A 24,811-nucleotide genomic window follows, 5' to 3' on the forward strand; every position below is an offset into this window, starting at 1 on the left:
AACGAGGCTCTAATGTAAAAATATTTTAATATTAGTACTGTTCATATTTGGTTATTATATGATTGTTTATATAATTACATATATATAGTAAGTTGAAATACAATATTTATTGCCTAACTGTTTGATAATTTATTTATACAGAATATGACAGGGCAATGGTGCCCAACTGAAGAGAACAGAGAAAACATATCTCCTCTTAATAATAACATATTGGGTCATGTGCTTCATAGACTGATGGAGATTTTCTATCCTTCAAAACCCAGATCTTCACTACCTGTAATTCCTCCATTTCCCATCAAGGGATGTATTCTAGGAAAACTTTTTAGTGGAAAAACTACCTGTGTAAAGTTTCTTGAAAAAGGTAGAGTTTTGTTTAGCTTTACACCTAAAAGTTTTTAAAATATTTAATTGCTCTTAAAGTTCACTTTTACAATAAAGTTTGTTTGGGCAAATCCTTTCATTACTAATCCTTGAACCTCACATGCAACTGTATTTTACTGAGGTTCCTTTCTAGCCATTCATTCATTATCTTCCAGAAGAACATTAAAAACAGCTGACTTCTCATATAATGTTGTTATAATATTTTTCTGCATTTCTTGAGAATTTAAAAATGCTTTTGATTTCTCTGAAGATGTTTTGTTATTGAAGAGACTAGCAGATACATATGACACGGTGAATGCAGTAGTTACAGAGAAGAGACAGTGGAAACAACTTACATGAAAAGTCCAAACAAAAGGAATTGTGCGTTCCTTCACATATAATAATGTTGCCCTCCAATTACTGATTTATTTTCATTAGTAGTCTCTCTTTATGTATGCTCAGCTCGAACTATAAAGCTATCTAATTTTTGTGTGTATTAGTTTGCAATATTCAGGTACTGTCTGTTGATACTCTGGTTCAGGAGGCCATCCAAGCTTTTCTTAATAATGAAACGAAAACTGAACACAACTTGATTTCACAGGAAGCAGAGAGCTCTGCAAAACAAAACAAGGTAAGCATTCTTGTTAATTTAGGCTTTGGCTCTCACAGGGAAAAGAGAGTTGTGTGTATAAGGAAAAAAGTATATTGTTTCAATTTCTTACTCAATTTCAGACTTAGAAGTTTTTTCTTAACAGACTTCAAGGTTCATCTTCAACTTTTGTTTTCCTGTATTGTGTATTTTTTTTTTTCTAATCTATTTATTTTCTTAACTGATAAAAGGTTCAGAGGAACTTCTCAGCATCATCAGTGAAATTTCTAACAGGAACATTTACTAATGGAACTGAAGGTATTTGTGTGTGTCTGTGCATATACAAAATTAAATTAAATTTCATACAATTTAATTCTTATTAAATTTAAATTACAATTCCACTTTCTCCTGTCCCCTTGAAGTAGAATCCATGACATCTGAGTTTTCAGAATAGTTTCCATTATGAATTTTGTGTTTCTGCGCATTACTAGTGTTTGGGAGAAGCAAGTGCAGACTGCTCCACACAGGAAGGTCAGCCAGGAGGGGATGCCAATAATAAGTCTTACAGGCCCAACACTTCACCAGTAAAACGTGAACATATTGACTAAAGAGTGAGATCCAGAGACAGTGACCAGCATAAGCCTCAGTCTGATGATAAATGTACCAATGCAGTAAATGTGAGGTTGAGGGAGAAAGTCAAGTCAGCAGATGTGGATCAGAATCAGAAGTGCTAACATGGTTGCTACACAGCTATAATGCACCACAGACAGGGTCTAGGTTGAAATCTTCATTTTGAAAGCACCTTCCAAAGGAAGGTGAGGCAAGCCCTCTGTTTCCCTCACTTTCCCTTTCTTTACAATAGCTCTTAACAACAAAGGAACTGATATTAGGCGCAGCTACTAAACTCAGAATCACAGAATGGTTGAGGGTGGAAGGAATCTCTGAAGGTCACCTAGTCCAACACTTTTCAAGGAAGGTTCAGTATTATTTATTGCTCAGCACTGCGTTCACTTGGGATTTAAACTTCACCAAAGATGGAAACTCCACAATCTCACTGGGTGGTGACTTGTTCCAATTTTCTATAACCCATACAGTTCATATTTTATCATTTAAATAGAATTCAGTGTGCTTCAGTTTGTTTCCATTGCCTCTTGTCCCTTTTTCACTTGGCATCATTGACGCCATCTTTACTCCTCTTTACAAGTTTCCACTCAGGACTTCTTTTCCCAGGCTGAATAATTCCAGCTCTCAGCCTCTCCCTGGGTATCAGATATTCTAACATCTTAATAGTTGTTATGGTCCTTTTCTGGTTTTGCTGCAATGTATCCAGGTCTTTCTTGCCTCTGGGGAGCCCAGAACTGGATGCAGCATTCTAGATATGGTTTCAATGGGGCTGAGTATAGGGAAAGTATGATCTCCTGGTGATGATGCTGTGTTTAATGTAGTCCAGGATGCTTTTGGCCTTCTTTAATGCAAAGATGTGTCTCTGGCTCAAAATGATCTTGTCCTCAAAGCCCTTCTCTGAAAAGTTGCTTGCAAAGCAGTTGGCCTCCAAACTTCCCTGCTAGTCTTAGGAGCTTGAGATTCTTGAAGGCAGGTTGCACTTGTAGAGACCAAGAGAGAGAAGACATTGAGTATCTCTGTCCTGTGCTCCAGTCAGCAGCAAGCTTGTGTTTCCACTAGTCTTCATTTTGCTGTGGAGATACCTATAAAGGTTCTGGTATTGACCATATGCAAGAAAACGTCTTTTTCCCAGCATTGAAACTGATTGTCTTCAGTGGTAGTTTCTGTCACTGGAGGTTTTTGAGACTGGTAAAGACTTGAGTAATGTGATCTGACATTGCAGCTGCTTTTACCGTAAAGTTGAACTGATCTCTAGAGGTTGCTTGCAACATAAATTTTTCAGTGATACTAATAATTGCAAATACCTTCTGTTTTAATTGGGTCAGAGAACAATAATAAGACATGTATTTTTATTATTTAGCGATAGTAAGAAATATTACAGATGTAGAATTGTTAAACTTTAAAATGTACCTATTTTAGGTAATTGTCCAGTCAAAAAGCATCCATCTGATCAGGAAATTATATCAGACCACAAAGAGAATGACATATCCAAGGTTTGTAGTCCATTTTAACTACTACAATATAAAGATACATTTGCAATCATATCATTAAACAACAAAGTGATGATACTCTGTCACTGTTTTGCCTTTATTTATTGACCTGATTGCAAGCATTTTCTGTGAGAAATATCAAAAGAGATTTTGTAAAAATCTACTGCTGTGTATATTGGTTAGAGTTATACGTACAGCTAGAATTCTATGTAAGTGTCATCCTGTTTGATCGCACATTTATGTAAGATAAGGTTCTTTCTATATAATTTCTGACTTAGCAGAAATGTGATCTGAATGTTGCTGGTGCCATGCAAATAATTCAATCCATCGCAAGGTTTCTTTTCTTTACATTCAAAAATAATTAATTCTGCAGTTTTCTCTGACTTTATTTTTCTTACTGAAATGTACTTAAAAAGCAAGTAAGATACCTATATAAACACTGATGTTAAATGTTGCTACAGAAAACTTAACTTTTAGCATTTTCTTAAGCCGTCAGAAATCAAACCATCACTGAGTTTAGAGTAGTGAAAATCAGAACATTAGGACAAGGGCACTTAATTTTTTTTTTTATTTTTTTTTCCAATATCTTTTGCTTTTCAATCTTATTTCTGTCTGTCATTTTCTTGTGTGTGATGACATTCAGCTCAACTTTTCAGTTGAATGAGGCCTCTTTAGCATCAGTTAAAACTATTTCTGGTAGTTAGATCATACAGTAAACATTAAAAATGAATAAAGAACACAATCAAAACTAAATATAATCAAGGAACGCAGAAGTAAAATATACAGGTCGCTCCAAAAGTAATGTTTCCTATTTATTTCTGTAGAAACTATAATAGATAACATTAATTGATAGAGCAAATTCTGAGCTACAGAACACTGTTTTTATGAATAGCCACCACCAGGTTTACATTTTCATCAGCAGTGAACAAGAGCCTGCACGCCATGCTCAGGAAAGTCTGCACCAGTTAAGGTGACGCACTGTCACTGTTGCCACTGCTGAAACACACACCCATTACCTTGCTGTGCTCGTGTACAGTGTTTGGTCTCCATAAATGTTCAGCAAGCATCAGTGAATGTCAATGGGTGCCAATTTTTTCTATGTGAAGGAGTTCAATTTCATACCTCTGCTTCACATGCCTTTCCTCCCATGTCAAGGGACCATTTTGTCAGTGTGCCCCTCTGGTACTATCTGTCACATGGAAACAAAATGTAATTGGAATGCTGATGAGAAGGTCTATTGCCATACCACCACTATCTGCCTCTGATGTCATGGACCAACACAACAAAATAGGAAGCGTTACTTTCAGAGCAGCCATCATATAATCATGTTCATTTTAACTGTGAGTGTTGTCAACATTCTGAGCTTTTTGTTCTTACATGTTCTTTTAACTCCTTTGCACTCCTCCACAGCTATCTGTACGTGCCCAGCTTGGCGCTGCATCACAAAAATTGCTGAAGAAAGGAAAAAGTATTCCTGATGAATTACTAGTTGACATCCTATTGGAAGCCATTAAGTATGAAATTATGTAGCTTGCCTTACTTTACTTAGAATTATCCATTTTTTAGGGCCAGATTCAGCCATTTCTCTTTAGTCAGTGCATTATTGGAAAATTGGAATGTGCTATGGGAAAGTGGGACTGATCAGTTATTTAATGCCCATTTGAAAGAAGTAGAATCCAGCCCTAAATTTTAAAGGCATTACTGTACACCGTTGGCAGTAAGTGAAAAAATAAACAACTATCACATAGTCATTAGATGTAAGTAATGTCTATATTTTGTTTATCAGTTTTCAACTATTCAAAATATGCTAGCATTTTTCCTCTAGATTTATGTGAGATACATTATCTAAACATTCATATTTCAACAATTACTTGTTTTTTTCTCTTCTTGCATTACAGAAAATTATCTCAAATATGCTCATATGCAATTAGCTCTTAAGTTCTGACATGAATGTCATTTAGTTATATTTACTCCCATTTGTACTTTAATGTTATAAAACAGTTTTTACTACTTGTTTTTTCAGTGCAGAAGTTGGCACTTTTTGAAAGCAATGAAATTACATCTCTGCTCACAGTACAGCTCTATAAAGATTGTTTTTGAAAACTATCAAGAAGCAAATATTGTTCTGTTTATCATTTTTAACTCATTTTCATGCAATTTTCTGATATAAAGTCCATTGTTTCGCTATTTTGATCACGATGGTGTTCATTCATCAGCATATCTTATATACTGAATTCAGAATAAAAGACTACTAGGACAAGCTCTTCCTTAGGTGTTAATTTTATGCTATCAATTTTTCTATGGAAATGTCATTTTTCATTTACTTTTAGCCGCACACCACCAGAGAAGGGATGGATTTTGGATGGATTTCCAATGACAATTAACCAGGCAAGGCTATTTGAAAAAGCCTGTACAGGGATTGATACAGATGAAACGGAAGCAAAATATGTGAACTGTGGAAAGCTCTCACTTGTTACAGATCCTAGAACTCCTAACAAGCCTCCTGTTGCCTTACCTGCATTTGATGTTTCTATATTATTGGATATTTCAGACACCACAGTATTGAAACGTGTGGCTAGCTTGAAGTGTAAGTTTCTACATTTAAACAAAGTCAAATTACAAGCACATTTTTATGTAAGGGGAATATGAAGATTGTATAAATATGGAAACTTCTGAATTGTGAGTACTTTGCAATATGGTAGCAATTTGTGTATTTTAATTTAAAATACTAATATTTGTATTTTTTATAATTATGAAGTTAGATTTCTTTTTTTGCTCTTATTTGCAAGAACTCTTTTAACTTTGTTCACTTGTCTAAAGATGTAGGACTGAATATAAGTAACACATTAATCACAAGCATTATTTCAGGTTTTACTTGTACTTAACAATTTTAACTTTACATTATGCTAATTCAAACAAAATAGCATTATTTTGCCATTTCTTTTTATCTCATGTTATCTCATCCATTCATTTTGAAATATCATCTTGAGTGCTTCCAAGTTATCCTGAATACTTATGTTTGTTTCAGTCAAAGGCAGATTATAAGTGTGCAAATTCATGTATATTTGTGGGTTTTTTTGTCCTGAAATTTCACTGAAGCTGAGGTAGCACAGAGGCTACTGTTAACTATCATATGAAGCAACAGTTGGGAAAAATGTAACTTACACCAGCTGCAGAAATATTATTCATTCCAAATGACCATTTCTAATTAGTGTTTTTCTCCAGTGGATACATTTGGAAAGAGGCATAAGGAATAGTAAATAAAGGGATGTGCTAACTTTTAATTTGCTCAGATACGCCAACATTCATTCCCCATTGATTACTGCCTTTATCTTGTCTTAGTCAATGAACAACCAAAAATAGTTGATTTAGACAAAAATGGCAAAAACAACAAAGGCTTTTTGAAAGCTGTTTTATTTCCAGACTTCTTATTTTTCATTGCTCTCACTCATCTTGGCAAAATACAAGTTCTTTTCACAAATATTTCCCATATTGTCTAGATTATAAGGAGGTTACTCTTCATTGTTTTCACTGCAGCACTTACATAGCACATGGCTTGAGCTGAACATTGTTTAGCTTTTATGTGTTGGCAGAAATGAGAATGTTGCAAATTGTGAGAGGTTTTTGCCAACTATATCATCAAGATATATGTATTGCACTTATATTCATGTTAATTTTAAGACATTTTGTGCCAAAACACTTTGAAGATATGATAGTACATGATATAGTCTCAGGAATCCAAAAAAGATATTGTTTCTTAAAATGTCTTGTGGTCATAGTCATAGAAACAAACAAAAAAACCACGTCAGAAATCTATAAAGATTAGTTTCTTTCTAATAAATTAAAGTTGTTTTTTTTTTAATCTTGAGGAGTCTCTGAGATAGAGGATACTTTTTCTTCAGATACAGTGGTATATCTATCCATTGCTCTTTTGGAAAGAAGTAGTTACTAAAAGGAAGATTCAAGTTAGACTGGAAAAAAAAAAACAGAAACACCTTCAAACTGTAAGAATATATATGCCTGAAATTGTCCACCCATCATATCTCTACAACTACAACTTTCTATGACTGCGAAGTATCAATTGGGAAATGTATTGTTATAATTGACTTTGCATTCAAAAATAAGTCTCCATATTCTTACCCAGCTCTATTTAGTATTTCTCTGATTTATTTCTGTCCTTTCCTTTCTTTGAGGAAGCTTTTAAATTTTTAAGGGAAGAAATGTAGCATCAAGGAAATCTAGAAGCTTTCTTTTAAAGTAGTTATCTTATTTAGGTCCAGTAGCTACCTTTTCAACATATGCTCACTTATGCTGTTTTCCACAGCAGATAAATCAAAGCCCTCTCAAATTGAACAGGAGGACAACAGTCAAAATTCAGATGTTGAAATCATAGAAGAGATGACTGACTTAGCAAGGGACCAGGTGCTGCATAGGTATGTTTATTAAGTACAGTAAAGTTACTTCAGCCACATGATTAGGCATGTAATTAATCTGAAGCTCATATGTGATCTGTATTTGCACTATGAGTGCCTTATGTTAAGATTTTACTTAAGAATTTCTCTGACTGGAATCTAAGAGGTGCTTAGATTTTATGTAAATAATGCTAGAAGTTAGGAATTCTTATGTTTTGCTTTTCCAAGGTATTTTTTCAAGGAAATTTTATTTTCCAGGTATGAATTGAAAAAAATAAAATATGTATGTGTATATATGTACTTCAGAGAACCTCTTGTGCTTTTCTGTATTTCATTCTATCATTAGATTTAAAAAAAAATTATATACTATTATTTAGATTTTGTATGTAGAGGAAAATTAAAAGCAGCAACTTTAGCTTTTAAGTTATAGAATCATAAAATCATTCAGGTTAGAAATACCTTAAAGATCATTGAGTACAACCACAACCTAACCATACTACCCTAACTAACAACCTTCCACTAAATCATGTCCCTGAGCACCACATCCAAATGGTTTTTAAACACATCCAGGGATGGTGATGCAGCCACCACCCTGGGAAGCCTATTCCAGTGCTTAACAACCCTTTCTGTAAAGAGGTTTTCCTGATATCCAACCTAAACCTCCCAAGCAACTTGAGGCTGTTTCCCCTTCTCCTGTCACCTGTTATCAGTGACAAGACTGCAACCCTGCTCTCTCTGTAATACCTTTCAGATATTGGAAGAGAGCAATAAGGTCTCCCCTCAGCCTCTTTTTCTCCAGGCTAAATAGCCCCAGTTCCTTCAGTCTCTCCTCATAGGCCATATTCTCGAAGCTCTTCACAAGCCTTATAGCCCTTCTTTGGGCCTGCTCCAGCACCTCAATGTCCTTTTTGTACTGAGGTACCCAAAACTGAATACAGTACTTGAGGTGAGGCCATACCACTGCCAAGTACAGGGGCAGGATTACTTAACTGGTCCTGCTTACCATACCATTTCCAATACAAGCTAGGATGCCATCGGCCTCCTTGGCCACATGAGCACACAGTTGCTTTTAAATATTTGATAATATTAACTAGTTTAGACTATTATATTATTGGTTATTATTATTTTAGCCGTGATGCAAGAAAACATACGCTTAACTTGTGATAAGAAAGAGTAAGAGCTATTTTCTTACTGAGAGGGTTTATATGGTTGGAAATTTGAATATCTTCAAAAGTACTGCCTGGATTTGCTTTAGTATTGGGTTAGATATTGTGGTCTTTCCTTTGTTTATTGTTTTAGGGAAAGTATTTTCCTGTAGTTATTTCAGTATTTCTATTTTAGAGGTCAATATCAATATCAATATCAGTATAACTTTTGCAGAATTTCAGGCTTCCTACACACATGGCCAAAATTAGAGAACTGGTTTTCAGACCATCAAAACACTCTAATGAAGGTCAATGCAGAGACAGAAGAAAGTATTGTATGCAAAACTGTAAAGGAAATTCTGATTGAAGAAATTGACAAAAAGCGGAATAAAAGTAAGTTTTCCCCTTCCTACTTTTTACAGTTCATTAAGAAAAGACTTTGCTTTTGATGGATAATACTAATCATTAAAATATAAAACTGTGTGGAAAAACTAGCCATTTTCACCACACCTACAAGACTTCAGGGATTTATGAGTTATTGATAACTGCACTGCAATTTTGAAATTTTCTGTCATATTTTTTTACATTTTCACAGGATATGGACCAATTTCACATAGCTACAAAGATAATTTGAGAAAAGATTTCAAAATATTTAAAATAAACTGTCAGTTGGATATATTTAAATTCACTAAAGAATTACTAAATTCAGTCATTTCTTCCAGATTTAAATATTACAGCTAGCATCTACACTGTGTGGGATAGCACAATGACAAAGTAGGAAGGATAATTTGCCATTATAAACATATACTCATTTATCAGAAATGTAAAAACATGGATAACTCAGTGCACCATATTTGCATTTTTTTGGTGCATCTTATTGCATGTTTCTTCTTAATCCATGCAATTAACGTATGCACATATGCTTAATAAGAAGGGAAAAAGAGGAATTCCAAAGAAAAGGTTGCATCAAGTTAACCAGGATTAGATTTTTAATAACTTCAGAAATTATTAGAAGAAAAACTTGATGTGGCCTTCACCATATTATTATTTCTCAAGTCTCACATGGAAACCATGCTTATAACTGTTCATTAGTTAAGCAGAGTCCTTGGAATCATGATAGTTTTAATGAATCTCAGAATTGTATCAATACCAATGACTTTGCTTTACCTGGTAAAGAATGCTTTGCATAATCATACTAAAACACTATCTTACCTTTTCTCTCACAGAGATGGTTTTGGAAAAGTAGCAATCCTGCAAAATAAAATCTAACTGGAAACAGATTTCTAAAAACTATGGCATCGCATATTTGATCAGCATATGTTCTAAAGACAAATACACAAATAATGAGATTCTGAATCTGCTATGTTGTCTGAATTTATCAGATTAGCATAAATATCTATTTCTGTTTACTAATACTTAAAATACTTATGGAGGTACTAATTGTACGTTTATACACAAGGGTCTGTACAAGAAAAATCACCAGAAGAAAAGGCTTTGCCAGTTAAACCTCAAGATCTGCTTTCTCCTATTTCTGTGACACCATCACTGATTAAGCCAGGAACAGCTGAATGGATTTATGTAGATGAGCCACTTCCCAAGGTATCTTCAGAATTAAAAGTCTTTGATATCAAAGTATATATTTACCTTTATGTTTTGTGCATATTCTACCTAAACTTTTTTTTTCTCAGCACATTATTTTCTTAAATATTTTTCAGTGAAAATTGCGCTAGTGCTGTGTAATAAGTACCTAGAAATAAAAATACTTTTTACTACCAAAATATATAAGGAAGAAACTTGAAAATTTTGATCATTGCCTTTTGCTAAATTCTTCACAGTGATGTTGAAGAACAGCGCACGAAGGCCAAAATAAAAATACTTTTTAATATAAGAAATACAAGCACAAGCTTGTTGGAGTCATATCATGACTCATCTACTCAGATTCTTGTCTTTGGCAGTGGCTGGGCACTGGTCCTGGAGAAAGAATGCAAGAATGGCAAGAGCGTGCACTGATATTTCTCCTAGGATACTTTCCTCTAACACTCTGCAGGACATCTTTTTATCTCTAGTAAAATGAAATGTATGGGATTCCCAAGATAAGTTTATATGTACATCTTTGTATTCAGTAAATCTCAACAGGGTTTTTTCCCATGATTGTCTTTTTTCTTTTTTTGGAATCAATTTACTTCATAGTCTCCATAGTATAGTGTTTTTATGTGATTATTTAGTGGTTTTATGATTTTTGGTTATCAATATTCCACGTGATACCATCATGTGGCACTGGGAGTTAAAGAGTTAATGCTCCAGTTCCGGGCACCTGTCTGGAAGAGCTGCATACTGCAGAACACTTTGCATTCAGAGACGACATATAACCCCTGGCAAGGTCACAAGACCTCCCTTTTTTTTTCAGCTCTTCTCCGTGCTGCTTGACCCAACTGCGCATCTCACCTCAGTGTTATAGTGAGGCCTTTCCACCTGTTGGACTCCCTCTCTCGTTATAATTGATTTGTTAGCTTCAATTCCTCTTATGTTGTAGTATATTCTATTATAATGTGTTATCTTGCATTCCGATACCATTTTTAGTAAATTAGTTTGTTTCTCCTCAGATTGTTGCTGCTGTTTTTAATTTTTTGGGGTCCCCTGTTTCCCCTTTCCAGAGGTGTGGATTCGTGAATCTCTCCGCCCTGCAAGTCATGGAACCGGGCCGAACCAGCCCGAAAACTATTGACATATATCCTGTATAATTACACTTTTTATGACGAGAAAAGAAATAACACATTGCTTTATATCTATTTACTTGGTTTACTGGATGACCCTAAGTTCTTGTATTGTGTGATTCAACGAATAATAATTCTGTATTCAACCTGTGAAGATATTTGTAATGTTGCAGGCATCTATCACATACCCTTCTTCATTTTGCCTCGGTGATGCTTTTCAAATCAAGACATAATGTTAACTCTACTCAGGCAGAAATAATTCAACATATTCAGTCATGATTTTTACCTTTTGGTCTGTCTGTTCTAGTTTTACTAATTTTTTTTTTATTTTTTTATTTTTTTTTTATGAGAAGATGGGTCTGCATGCAGTAACTGAGATAAAGATTTGAAGGATTCTTAATGATGCTTTGTATTTTGTTCTGTAGTCTGTTCCTTATGTTTCCCAGTTTTGACTTTATGACTGCAGTTAACTGGCATATGCTGTGAATCTCTTCCTGAGTGATTAAAGTCTGCAACTCAACTTGTTGCCTTTCCACTAGTCATGCAATTCTCTGGCATTGTTTGACAGTCAGTCAGTAAAATGCTTGTGAAACACTTGACAGTCACTTTTAATTTTCACTAGTTTAAACAATCGTGTACTGCCTAACAACTTTCTGAATTTATGAATGAATCAAAAAACACAGATATCAGCAGTATTTTGGGGGAACTTCCTGTTCATTTTGAATATTGCCACATTTTTTTTCAAAGAAATGCATAGGGTAACTTAACATAAACAGGATAAGTTTATAATTAGTCGATGATGATTCTAAAACAAAATACAAAATGAAAGAAGTCCGTAGTATGATATCATGAAATAATCTGTTATTTGCTCATGATACATCTAATTGAGTCGCCAAGAAATGTATTGATTTTGATGTTTTTTAAAATATTCACAGGAGATACCTGATTTTTTAGTACCTTATTGGGAAATGGTAGAAAATGTGTATGTGAATACCACCAAAACTGTACTTAGATGTCTAAGGGATGAACAGTACTCCATGATATATTACTTAGCAGATATTAGGTGAGTAGAAATAGTTTAGTATTTCAAATATCCATATTTTATATTTTTCCTCTGCTATTCTATCTGTTTTGTAACATTAGTTTTGTCATAATTTACAGAAAAAATTTCCAAGATTATTTAAAGCATCCAGATCATAAGCAGGAGTTTGTATCCCAGTGGCAATCAGATTTTAATTCAATTTCTGATGACCTACGGGAAGATGAGGAAACTAAAGCAGAACTACACCAAAGAATAACTGTAAGTAAATTGAAGAAGAAACAATAGGACCTATGAAGCACTATCCATGTTAAAGAAAAAATGGAATGGAGCCTTGTAAATAGAATAATGTTTAAACTATGACTTAATTTCTCAGAATTGTTTGTATTGCGCATCCCCTTTCTCTTTATGTTTGCATTCATTATCAAACCATTTAAGTAGAAGGTTGCTGATGCTGTTACGAACTTAGCTATTGGTGTTCTAATTCTATGTCTAGCTTCGATAGATCTCTGCCTGGGGAAAGCAATGCAGCCTAACTCTGTCCTTTATATTTATCATAGGCCTCTGGATTATATTGTCAGGCTCATTTATAAAGCTATTTTCTGTCATTTGTCTGTAATCATAGAAGTCTTGGACCAGGCTTTGACATTTATAACAATTTAGAAAAAACACACCTACAATAAATGAGTGTGTGTCTCATGGACAGGCAAAAATATAGTTTCTAATAGTAAAAAAATGTATTTACAGTTTTTTCATAGTTATTTCTCATATTTTATTTTGTATTTTAGGACTTAAGAGATCTTCTCTGGGATATCTGTGATAAAAGAAGAGAAGAAGCAGAGCAGGAACGTTCTGATATCATGAATGATGGCTGGTTGCGAGATCATAAGGGGATTGCAATAAACCATTTTTTTTCACTTATGCAGGTAAGGTACAGAGCTCTACTATGGAGTTTGCAATTGAAGGAGGCATTGAATTAGATCTGAAAGACAGTAAGCCTCAGAGGAGTTTCACACATTTGGCTCTGAATATGTTAGGAATCAATAGTTAGATGAGCAAATGTTCATGCTGCTTCTAACCTTGTCTAGAAAGCCTAGAGACAGTTAGTCTAGAGATCAGGAGTAGATGGCATTCCTCATGTTTAACCATTTAACAGGCAAAAAACTTTAAGAAAAATACAATTACTGTTGTCCACTGTCATGCATTTTCAATCTGTGATGCGTAGTGCTGCTTTTTCAGTTTTATCAGCCCAATGAATTTCTTGAGTTTTGTAACAGAGATGTTAGAACTATTTATATTTCCGTAGTCATATTTACATCATCTCTTTTTTATGGATTACAAAATTTACCGCTGTTGTAGACCTACGTACTGTTAAGGTAGTCTTGTATTTCCCAAATCAAAAAATTATGTCAATTGTAACTTGAAATTTTACCTATAGTCTAAAAAAAAAGTTGCAAGGAGTTTTATGGAGAAAATTGTGTTTGTTTTCCTTGAGAAAACTCATTCAAATCTTTCACAGGTAAGTTTTTATGAAAACATCTTCACTTTATTGGATCTCTCCTTCGCCACATTACGCCTTTCCTCTCATTCAGTGACACCATGAATTACTTCAGTTCTTGAAGTAAAGTAAGATTTATTTTCCTGTGACTGCCTTTGTAGGTGCATAAATTAGACTTAGGGATGGAATGGAACGGACAGGCTTGTCTGTAAATGGAGTGACTTTGTTGTGAAAGTCTGGGTAACTTTAAAGGAGGCAATGAAGAAAGCGTTTTAAATACATGCCATGTTATGCTAATTTAGTTGAAAAACCAGGCCAGTAAAACTGCAAAACTAAAAATGTAAACCATATGTTATTTTTCTGTTTGAGAAACGGTCAAAAATAGACTTCTTTGGTCTTGAGCTCTCTTTCTGTGGGTTTTTCTGTGGGAAGTTAAACCCCACGTGGTTCTGTTACTCTATAAAAAATAGATTTGTGTAAATTCTGCTTAAGAAAGTCTTAACTTTAGTAAGGTTAAATCAGATTACTCTCCACCTTTCTCTGTGCACTGTAATAGAAGATATTTTCTCTGCTTATGGATAAGAGCTGCTTTACACCACAAAGGTTTTATTCTTTGTTTTGTGAATGTGGTTTTGTGCATTTTCCCATGAATATTTTGCACTGTTTTGGCAGTTAGAAGCTAACATTTGTCTGTATCAATAAATCAAAACATGACAGGTGTTAAATGTTTTTTGAATCTTACTTGATTTCTCCTGAGAGAATTCGCAGAAAAAGATCTTCAAGATACTTAGCTCTGTAAAGCCTGTTAATTTCTTTGACGAGGATAAACTGTATGGCTTTTTACATTGTTTTTTCCATCACTTAACTCTTTTTATGAGTTAACTCTTTTTTTATGTTAACAAGGATTTTGATTATTTCAAACAAAGCAATTTCCATAATTTGTTGGTACTTGTATACTTGCTAGTATAGAAATAAACATAAGTCCAAATATATTATATTTCAATTTAATGTGTCAAACATTATTTAGTGCAAATACTTTTTTGTATTCTAACAAGATTTTTATTATTGTTAGAAATACCTGTGTGAAAATTAATAAATTTTGAAGACATTGATGTGAGTAAAAGTATGCATTAAATACTATAAAAATTCAAACAAATGTAGTTGTTTGTTGTTTTCCCTGTAACTCTTGTTATTTGGAATTGCTTTTGCCACTATGTATATAAAAATGTAATAGAACTTGTTTTGAATTTCAATCTTTCTGTCCTTTCTTACTGAGGTTGAAGTGGATCGTTTCCAAGATACGAAGAGACTTCTTCATGACTATTATAGAGCAATGGAAGGAAAAATCCCAACAGAGGACAGACAAGATTTTACTAGACTCCCATTGCTAGATATTGTCGATAAAGAGCAGAAAGAAGATCAGAATGAATCAAGAAGGTAGAAATACACTATTAATTATACAAATATCAACAATTATAATGCACTCATAGCTTTGTGGGTACATGTGGAAATAAATGTGGGTATATTTCAAAGGATGGAGAAATAAATTTATATTTAATGTTTAAATTGTGATTATAGTTAAACTGATCTTGAATCATCTTATAGGATTCATTTATCCTTAAATTTTGACTGATTAACCCTCATCATTTTCACTAGTACATCTCTGAATTATAAAGCATTTTGAAAGCTGCCTTAGAAAGAAATTTGCTATAGGAATATTTCCTACTTCCCTCTGTATTGCTGACAGCTTTCAGCACAGTTATCACAAAACTAAGCTAATATTATTTTAGACCATCAATGTGCTTTAAATTTGCACAAACAAACATAATTTAATGACTCAAGTAATAACAAATATAAATCAGAACATCCTAGAAACATTAATTCTGTACTAAAGGTAAGGGATACTGTTAAATAATTTCACAATATCAAAAATTCCATCAATAGTAAAACCTTTTGTAATTACCTACAGTTTTCATTTAGAAAGTAATGAGGTTACGCTTCTAGCTCATTTGGAATATATCATCAGATCACACAGTCATTTGACTTATTTTTATCCATCTATATTACTCTTTATCTTCTGTCTTTAAACTAGCCAATTTTCCTGTCATCCACATGTTTTATCTCTTTTGGTCCTAAGTCCATCCTTTTTCTGTTACTACAGCAAATTTTGCAAATAGCATTCTCATTCTCATGACATGTTCTCTAATGTCAACAAATTACCTCTTTATAAAAGGGGAAATGATTTATGCCTTGTATTTTATTTTTCAGGATTCCTCTAGTTTCTTATAAACTGCCTTCACTGGAAACAAATATTACCAAGTCAAAAAGCAAGGCAACTCTACTGAAGAATGTTAAAGATGAGAATTTTTCTGAAAATGTAGTGGTTGCTTTTGGGAAAGATGAAACTGTTATTTCTGATACATGGCAAACAGCAGTAACAGCAGTATCAGATATGGTAGGGACTGTTTTATTTAAATAGATATCTATGGGTAGGACAGTCAAGGCCTTCCATTCAGCATGCATGCAGCCTTTACAATGTGTATGTTAGTTTCACATCTATTACTGAATCACAGAAGAGTTTTCAATTAGCAATGGTTATGCCTCAAGTTAACGTCATCTACTATATTTCCATTGAAAATATTTGTATTTCTGTAAGAAAGGTGTTAAGATCTGTGCATTATCAGATCTGCAGTGCCTTTGAATTTTCATTCTGCATTCAAATACTTTGAATGTTGGTTCTATATGTTTGCTTTTCCCATGATAAACTTTTCCCTTATTTCTCAATAGAAATATAAAAAGGACATGTTAAATCATGGGATGCAACTTTTGCTCAAAACTTTCACAACTTCAAAAGCTGTGGTAACATTCTCTTTTATACATAAGTTAATTATGTTGCTTGTCAAATTGTTGATTCCAAGCTTGTTTTTTGTCTTTTTATTTTGGTCATTTTAAAATGCATAGACTTTTGCACTCTTATAATAGCTTACATTCTTAGATTTCACATCTGATTCTTATATTCACACCTTTCCCTTCAGCGAATTTAGTGAGGTTACAAGAATTAGAACTACTGTTTTTGCGTTGAATTTTTCCAGTACAATTTTATTTTTTGATAAATAATCATAATGTAACCAATACATTACTTAAAATATCTCTTAATTATATATGTTAGTCATTGCAAGTAGTTGCAGTAAATTTAGTCTATTTAAAACAATAATTGCATAATATTGATAACATCTATTTGACTGTGTGAATATGGTATAAAGGTAAGAGCAGAAGTACAGTCAAAAGAAGTGAAGGAAGAAGGAGAAAAGCAGCTACAAGTAAAAGAAGATCTGAAGTCTTCTCACACAGTGTCAAGCAAGTCAACTGGGAAAGATACCAAAGACACCAAAAAATCCCCCAAATCACCTACTAAAAAGAAAGGTATTTGAAATACTGACTTTGTTATAGGACTGCTTGAAATTACTGAAACGTAGATATGACAATCATTTTGAAAGGGATAACCTATGATGTTTAATTTGCATTTAATTTCTTCCTTGACATGTTAAATGTGATATAAAAACGTGAAAAGCTGATAGTCATAAAGGAATGCAAAAGCTGCTGAATGACTGTTGGGTTTCTTTAGTTATATGTGATATTGTTGCTATTTTCTAAGAATTAATAGTCAAAATGGAACTTCAAAAGTTGATATGAAATCTTTCATGCATAATTTCATGCAACCTTCAAAAGCAACATAATAAAATAACACTTTTATAATATCTATGCATAGCTATATAGGTTAAAACAAGATTTGCTCCAGAAGGAACACCTATCACTCAGAGTAAGCTTGTTTATGTGCCAGTTGTTATAAACTGGTAAATTTTAAGATCAAAGGATCTGTTTTGACTCATGACAGAGACGTTTGTATTCAGCAATGATATTCCATTCAGAAATACATTTTAGAGTGTTGTTTTAAATTTTTTAATTTTTAAAACAAATGAATATGTTGGAGTGGTTTTATGCAGTCTTAGCATGTTTTGCAAATGTAGATCATATGTGAAGAAATCTTCCTGGTACATTAACATAAGCAATCTGAGTAACCTTGTATTTGTATGCTCATGAAGAATCATATCAAGTAAGATGGAAAGTAACATTTCAAAAATGTCTTATGAGTGCCTGTGTGCAGACACAAATTTACCAGCAAAGTCCGAAGATTTTGAGGGAGACTATTTTTTTTTTTTGCAGGATCTTCTTCTACTGCCTCTGCAGCTGAAGGCAGTCCAGTTCCTTTAACCTCTGAAGAACTGAAGAAACAAAAACTGACACTTAAAATACAGCAAGAATACTTTGCTGCCCTGAAACATGAGGGTATGTTTCTATTTGGTGTTGATCATTCTTCCTAATTTAGGTATTGTGATAGTCAAGTTTCTGCAGTATAGAATGCAAAATACTAATTGAAACAAAGTCGAACAGTGAATATGCTTATTTTCAAGATCGATAATAGTATATAGATTCTGGTACTCTTCTCTTATTCTTCCTTTCTAAGGCTCTTAATGTCTTTTAGTGCCTGTTTCATGTCTCTGTCAGTGCATTAACTAAGCTGTCTTTTCATCTGCTTGATATCCTTTTCCCCTTTGACATTGTAATTTTTACTCATTTTCTGTATTAGTCTCAGTGAGAGACTCTCAGTTCTTCCCATTCTGAATTTTGAAATTCTCAAACTTTTAAAAAATTTAATGTGAGTACTCAGCATAATTTTGGTAGAGATTATTTTCTTAGTGCTCATTAACCAAACTCTTTTCTAATGCAACCTGGGAATTAGAGTGTGAAATAGGTATGTGTAGGAAGCTTCAGGAAACAAACAAACAAACAATCAAGCAAACAATGAGCTTGATTTTAAACAGCTGGAAGTTAGGGTAAAGATGAAGAAAATATTTTTATTATGAGCAACGTATATAATGAATTAGAAATGTTTTCTTTAAAATTTATCTGTATCGTGATACACTCACATCATTAAGCTTCTAGATCTGATTGCTGTGTAGCATTTTGTTTTATGTCATGTATGCTTAAACATCCCCTGAAGCTCTGCTTCAGTTTTATCAAGCTATTTTTTATTTTTTCCAGTGCTTCTAAAATGCACACTTTTGTAAAACACATGGTGCAATTAGGATGATTCTGAAAATTTAGTCGTTCAAAATTCTGAGAACCTAAAGAAAAATTTTGCTGCCTAAATACAGATTATTGTGTTGAACTTCATATGCTTAAAAACTGTTTTCTTCAAAATTTTATAAATAATAATTACTTATAATAATAATAATAATATTTTAACAGAGAAAGCTACAAAAACTCGACTAAAACTTATAAAAGAAAAAGCTTTAGCATATGTTGAAGAGTTAACAATGAAAGCAGAAGAAACTTATAAAGATATGGAAAAGTGGCTTGGAGCAAGATTCCTAGCAGAAATGTCCAGGTAATGTAACTCCAGTTTTGAACAGGAATATATTTTTTAAATTGAGGGCTAGTAAAGATGTTTATATAGGAACAAATAATATGTAAAACGTATGTAGAAGACAATAATTTCATGTGCTAGAGTTTAATTTTAAACTAAATAGCTGAGTAGTAATGACAGGTTTCTTGGATGATTAGCAGGTTCTGCAGACTATACTAGAGGTGTTACCAGTTCTTCTGTTTTTCCAGACTAAAGATTTAGCATATGGATTTATGAGCATCACCAGATACCTGGATATTTTGCTCTTTAGCAGTATCACTACTTGTGATACTTGGGTTCTGTCACTTTGGGAGTGGGTTGATTTTTTGTGGTTTTTTGTTTTTTTTTTTTCTTTTTTTTTCCTTGTACTATACATATGCTGGAAATCTCTACCTGCTGTTATTACCACCATGTGTAACCTTTATCAAAAATATTTCAAGGTTGATTGAAAAAAATAATCCTAACCTTGGCTATTTTTCTGTCCTAGTAATTAAAATATACTTGGGGCCGCTATATGACCCTTAGGCCATCTGTCTATGTCCACATCATTGAAGTATTTCATTCTCCATTACACCTTTCAAAGGTATCACTTTGCCTTTTGGAAAACGTTTTTGGTGTTTTTGGCTTGTACTGACTTTTAAACCATACTTGGGACAGTGCTAGATGGTACAACTGGAGGGCAGGCCCAAGACAAGAAACAGAAATATAGGATATGAAAGCTCTAACAGGCAGTCACTCAAAGTGTCTGAACTATATGTGCTAGCTTGTTCTGTTGGCTCTCCTGACAACAGCAGTGACACACAAGGACATATACAAAGACAGCACCTGTTGGACAGTATGAGTACGCCATCACATTTTAAACAGGAGTCCATATGCTCCACCAGAATGCTACTCTGGAAAGTGCTCTATCCGGGATTTATTTATTGGCAAGGGGCAAGACATTGAGATAGCCTAAAGGATGATTACAAATGGAACATGTATGCACTGTCTGTATGAAATTTAATAATAAAGAGTTTCATCCTTTTGTGTTTTTCTATCCGGTCTCTTCTGTGGCTACCATTTGCCTAAATTTCTTATCAGGCTTAAAACTACTTGCAGCCAGAGAAGGAATACACTTGATATTGATTTTGCTGAGTACTGAATTCACAAGGGATTTGTAATTCTTACTTCAGAACACACTAAAAGTGCTAAAAATTGAATCTGTTATCAGTATCCTCTATGAAAAATAATTGTTTTCTGCATTTATATTTTTGCAGTGTTGAAAAGCTGATTGAGGTAGGACGGCACCATATTGAAAGTTCTAGCAAAATCCAGTATGAAATGAATTTAGAAGAAACAGATTTCTTCATCAGCAGTGATGTAAAAGTGATTCCTGATCCTGTTCCTCCACCACAAGTTCCACTAATAGAGACTTCTGAAAGTAGTACTTTAACTATTTCACAACTTAACACACTTCGTAAACATTTTCTACAAGTGGCACCCAAAGGTAGATAAAAATTTATTTTTCACTCCTGAAAAGCTGCTAGTTGTGTAACTGAAATTTAAAGTAACTGCCAGAACTAATGCCAAAGATTAGTCACCTATATTGTTAAAGATCATACCACTATAAACAATTGTGCTACGTTTAGAAGGAAAGCCCCTGTGTAGAATAGTAAAATATGACATACTAGACCACTTGAAATCTTTTAGTATCTTTGTTATGGGCTTTTTATATTTTCAAGACTATGTTTTTAATATTCTTAATAGGTTGGATATCAAGAAAGGGTTCTTTACAGAAATGGTTGTTAAGCACTGAAATAGGCTCCCCAGGGAGGTGGTTAAGTGACCATCCCTGGATGTGTTTAAGAACTGTTTGGACGTGGTGCTCAGGGACATGATTTAGTGGTGGGTTGTTAGAGTTAGGGTAGTATGGTCAGGTTGTGGTTGGACTTGATGATCTTTAAGGTCTTTTCCAACCTGTGCAATTCTATGATTCTATGATTCTCCTAGCAGATATTTGTATGCAATATGTTTTTCTAAGAGTGTTATGTATCATACCTTGTAAATACAAGTCTTTGACTCCTTTACTGATTCAGAGCTCAGTGAACAACCAAGAGGTATCATTTTAAAAAATATTGTTGAAAAAGCTGGTATTTTTATGAAATTATTACATAGGGTCTATTATAGCTGTTAACCATTATATTCTTCAAGTTAGTTTGTGTCAGTTGTCTAGGGGGACTTGCAAGTATTAACCCATATGTATTTTTTCCTTTGCAAGTATATTGTTTGCCTACTCTCTAATTATGGGAACTTTTGGCGTAGGACACTTAAAAATACTTTCTATCTTAATTAATTAATTAATACTACTGTATAAATATTATAAAATGATAATAATTTAGTAAGGCAGTTTTAAACTGAGATAGCAGGTAGTCAAGCACATACACGGAAGGTTTAATTACTACCAGTGTTCCATATTATAATTATAACTTTTGTGCAAGACTGTGAAACAGAATACGTAAACCTGTACTTACAGTTTTGAATTCAACTCTTTCAATATAGCAAGACCACAGGGGTACAATGAAGTTGAATTTAATCCTTCATTCCATGTATATTACAGAAAAATTCCATAACATAGAACAAATACTCAAATGAACAAATTTTTAGCAGAAAACTGTTTACAGTTTTCCTTTATCATTCTGCTTATAGTATAAGAGTATGTGTAAAAGCATTTCAAAATCCTCTGCAGAGGTTAAATTAGAAGGCAATGTCATATGTAACTGAAAGTCTGTACACTTGGAATCATTAGATAGTGTCGTAGAGGTAAAACACACTGTATAAGATACCAGCTTGGACTGGTCATTCTCTTTAAGAGAGTTTTTCTGTTTTTATGTAATTTATTAATTAATTAAAATATTTAATACTATTTTTTTTATAATACAATCTATAAGATTCTTTATGTTTTCAAGGGAGAGAACAAGTACTTTTATTGTGCATGTGTAATAGCTAGCAAAAAATACTAATTAAGTATTTCTACAAAGTTGTCTTTTTCGTATTATATTCACTAAAACAATGAAACAATGAAACAAAACAATTTTTTTCTTATGGATTAGTTTGAAAGGTAAGACTTAGTTTCTTTAAGATTAAGTTTATTAGAAGTTCCAAAATCAGGAAGCTCAGATAATGATTTTATTACTAGCAGGCTATATCGTTTATACCAAGAATCCCAGATTTCCTAAGACAACCAGACCTTTTCAGTACCGAGACACAATATGAAGAGTTAAATCATTCCTCCCTTAGAAAATTGGGAAAATTTCTTTCCATTGTTTTGTCTCCCCTTGTTTAATACAATGCCCAACAGAAAATACATGCTTCTTTAGTCATTAGTCTCCCATCAAACAAAACAGAGAATACAATGGAGCATCCCACACACTGGCAGTGAAGCTGTTAGACAGCAGCTACATGCCCAAGTAAAACAAAGAGTAAAAAGGAAAGATTATTACGTTGTGAGAACTAAACATGCAACCAGTTTCTTCACGGGATATTTGGTAAATGTCAAAAGGATATCTTTTCAAATATGTATAATAAGTGGACAATTAAAAAAAAATGTAATTACCAGTGTAATTTGAAATTACTAGGTATTAACAAAGGAAATATTAGAAAAACTATAAATAGTTCTGTGTTCCCTAGGAATTTAAAGTATTTAAGAGCTGCTGATACATCACAGACATCTTTGTTCTATCCTGCACACTTGGTTCTCCATGGAGGCATATTACATTCTAAGCACCGATGGACAAAAAATGTGACCTTTGCTGGACCTTCCTACCTACTGATATGGTTTTTCATTTGATAAGGAAATATTTGAGCATTTTCTTCTATTATTATGAGTGATGTTACTGCAATTCAGGGTGACTCAGCAGTATTTGTTAATCTCACTAACTCCTTTGATCATTTTATTAGCAGTGCTTTAATATCTTGCCTTTGGAGTGTGCTTCTGTGGCAGGTCTGAAATGGAGCTGCTAACACTTTTTTTTTTTTGCTTTCTTCTACAGTCTCTTTGCATGTGCTCTGTTATAATGGACAAAATTAAACTAACCATCAGATATCATCTCCTTACATTCTCTTTAGTACTACATTCTTCATATGACCCCATCTACTGTCACTGCAATTACCATGCATCTGAAATTTCTGAAGATTATTCTAAAGGTGTTTAATAGAATCCAATTTTGGTTTTGCATTACCAAATAGATCAAAATAGATTCTATCCCAGGCTTCTTTCTTCCATTTATAACTGAATTTCACAAATGAATTTTAAAGTGTATTTTTTTCACAGCAACGATCTTTGTGAGCAATTCCATTCTGGATTATGAACAGATTATTTGTCTGTAACAATCTTCAGTCAAAGTTCAGGAAATTTTATATCCCGTATCCAAAAATTGCTTAAAATGCCTTTATAAAACCTGAAATGGTCTGCTAAGATGTGAATAGTAATTTTTACTTGTCTGATTCCAGATTTGTCAATAATAGAAGACAGTTGCTGAGCAAGCTGTACCACTTTTTTTTTTTTTTTCTTTTTTTTTTTTCTAATTGTAAACATTTCAGTTTAGGTTTACTGTGTTGATAGATTTGGAACAATAAGTGTATCATATGTATTTATTTCTATTACTTTGTTGCCTTTGAAGAATTGCTCATAATAGAGATGTATCTAAACTGCATGTTCCTAATACATATATATTTAATATTATGATACTTCAGGATGCTTATAATATAACGGGAACAAATAGTTCTCAAAAATTCTACAGTGCTTACATGAAAATTTGGCCCTTGTAAAATAAAAAAGAATGAGGTACAAGGATTTTTTTTCGTAAGACCTTTGAAAGCACTCATATTGATTTTTCTTTCTATGATTGTCTTAATGCAAATGTTAATTGCCTCTTAGTTATTTGTTATTAAATGTTATTTGTACCTCTTGAGGTACAAACCACAACAAGGAAGATGGGAGGTTGTTATTAGGTCACTTCCTCAGTGTTTTACTTTGTTGGGTTTTTTTGTTTGTTTGTTTGTTTGTTTTTTCCCAATAAATAGATTTCAATTTGTATTGCTTCAATTCTACTTGGATTTAGTCCAAGTTATGCGACTGCCTTCTTTTCAAATTCATGACCTTATTGCAACTACATATTAAAAGAATTATTAAATTACCTGCCAAAAGTAGAAGATTCATGGGCTCCAAACAGAAAATTTTCAAAAATGTCAGCTTATGGCATATGGTACTACATGAGAATGACCATCTTAATAACAATTTAGAAAAACAATGTTGAGAACAACCTCAGTGCTTTGAGTATGTCTCAATTTTCAGAACAAAATGTGAAACTTATGCAGTTCCTTTTTCTGAAAGCAGTAGCAAAGTTATTCTGCTGGTATATACATTTTAAGAATATCAGATCACTTAAATATGCATCTTATTCATTCTGTAACGAATGTTTGATTATGTATTTTT

At 33.2% G+C, this 24,811-nt stretch overlaps 1 protein-coding gene across 1 annotated transcript in view; it reads left to right on the forward strand.

Moving 5' to 3' along the window:
* The window catches only part of SPEF2 (sperm flagellar and cilia associated 2), a 50,257-nt gene that overhangs the window by 19,568 nt on the left and 5,878 nt on the right, over positions 1 to 24,811 (forward strand). Inside the window, 18 exon segments of the mRNA XM_085213965.1 lie at positions 142 to 361; positions 861 to 991; positions 1,201 to 1,267; positions 2,993 to 3,066; positions 4,474 to 4,577; positions 5,394 to 5,650; positions 7,388 to 7,496; positions 8,856 to 9,013; positions 10,080 to 10,219; positions 12,270 to 12,397; positions 12,496 to 12,634; positions 13,162 to 13,299; positions 15,148 to 15,308; positions 16,140 to 16,326; positions 17,135 to 17,294; positions 18,096 to 18,218; positions 19,182 to 19,320; positions 20,595 to 20,824. Of these exon segments, the coding sequence (XP_085070091.1) occupies positions 142 to 361; positions 861 to 991; positions 1,201 to 1,267; positions 2,993 to 3,066; positions 4,474 to 4,577; positions 5,394 to 5,650; positions 7,388 to 7,496; positions 8,856 to 9,013; positions 10,080 to 10,219; positions 12,270 to 12,397; positions 12,496 to 12,634; positions 13,162 to 13,299; positions 15,148 to 15,308; positions 16,140 to 16,326; positions 17,135 to 17,294; positions 18,096 to 18,218; positions 19,182 to 19,320; positions 20,595 to 20,824 (2,665 nt within the window).

This window comes from Meleagris gallopavo, chromosome Z, assembly GCF_905368555.1.
Source record: "Meleagris gallopavo chromosome Z, MGAL_WU_HG_1.1, whole genome shotgun sequence".
NCBI lineage: Eukaryota > Metazoa > Chordata > Aves > Galliformes > Phasianidae > Meleagris > Meleagris gallopavo.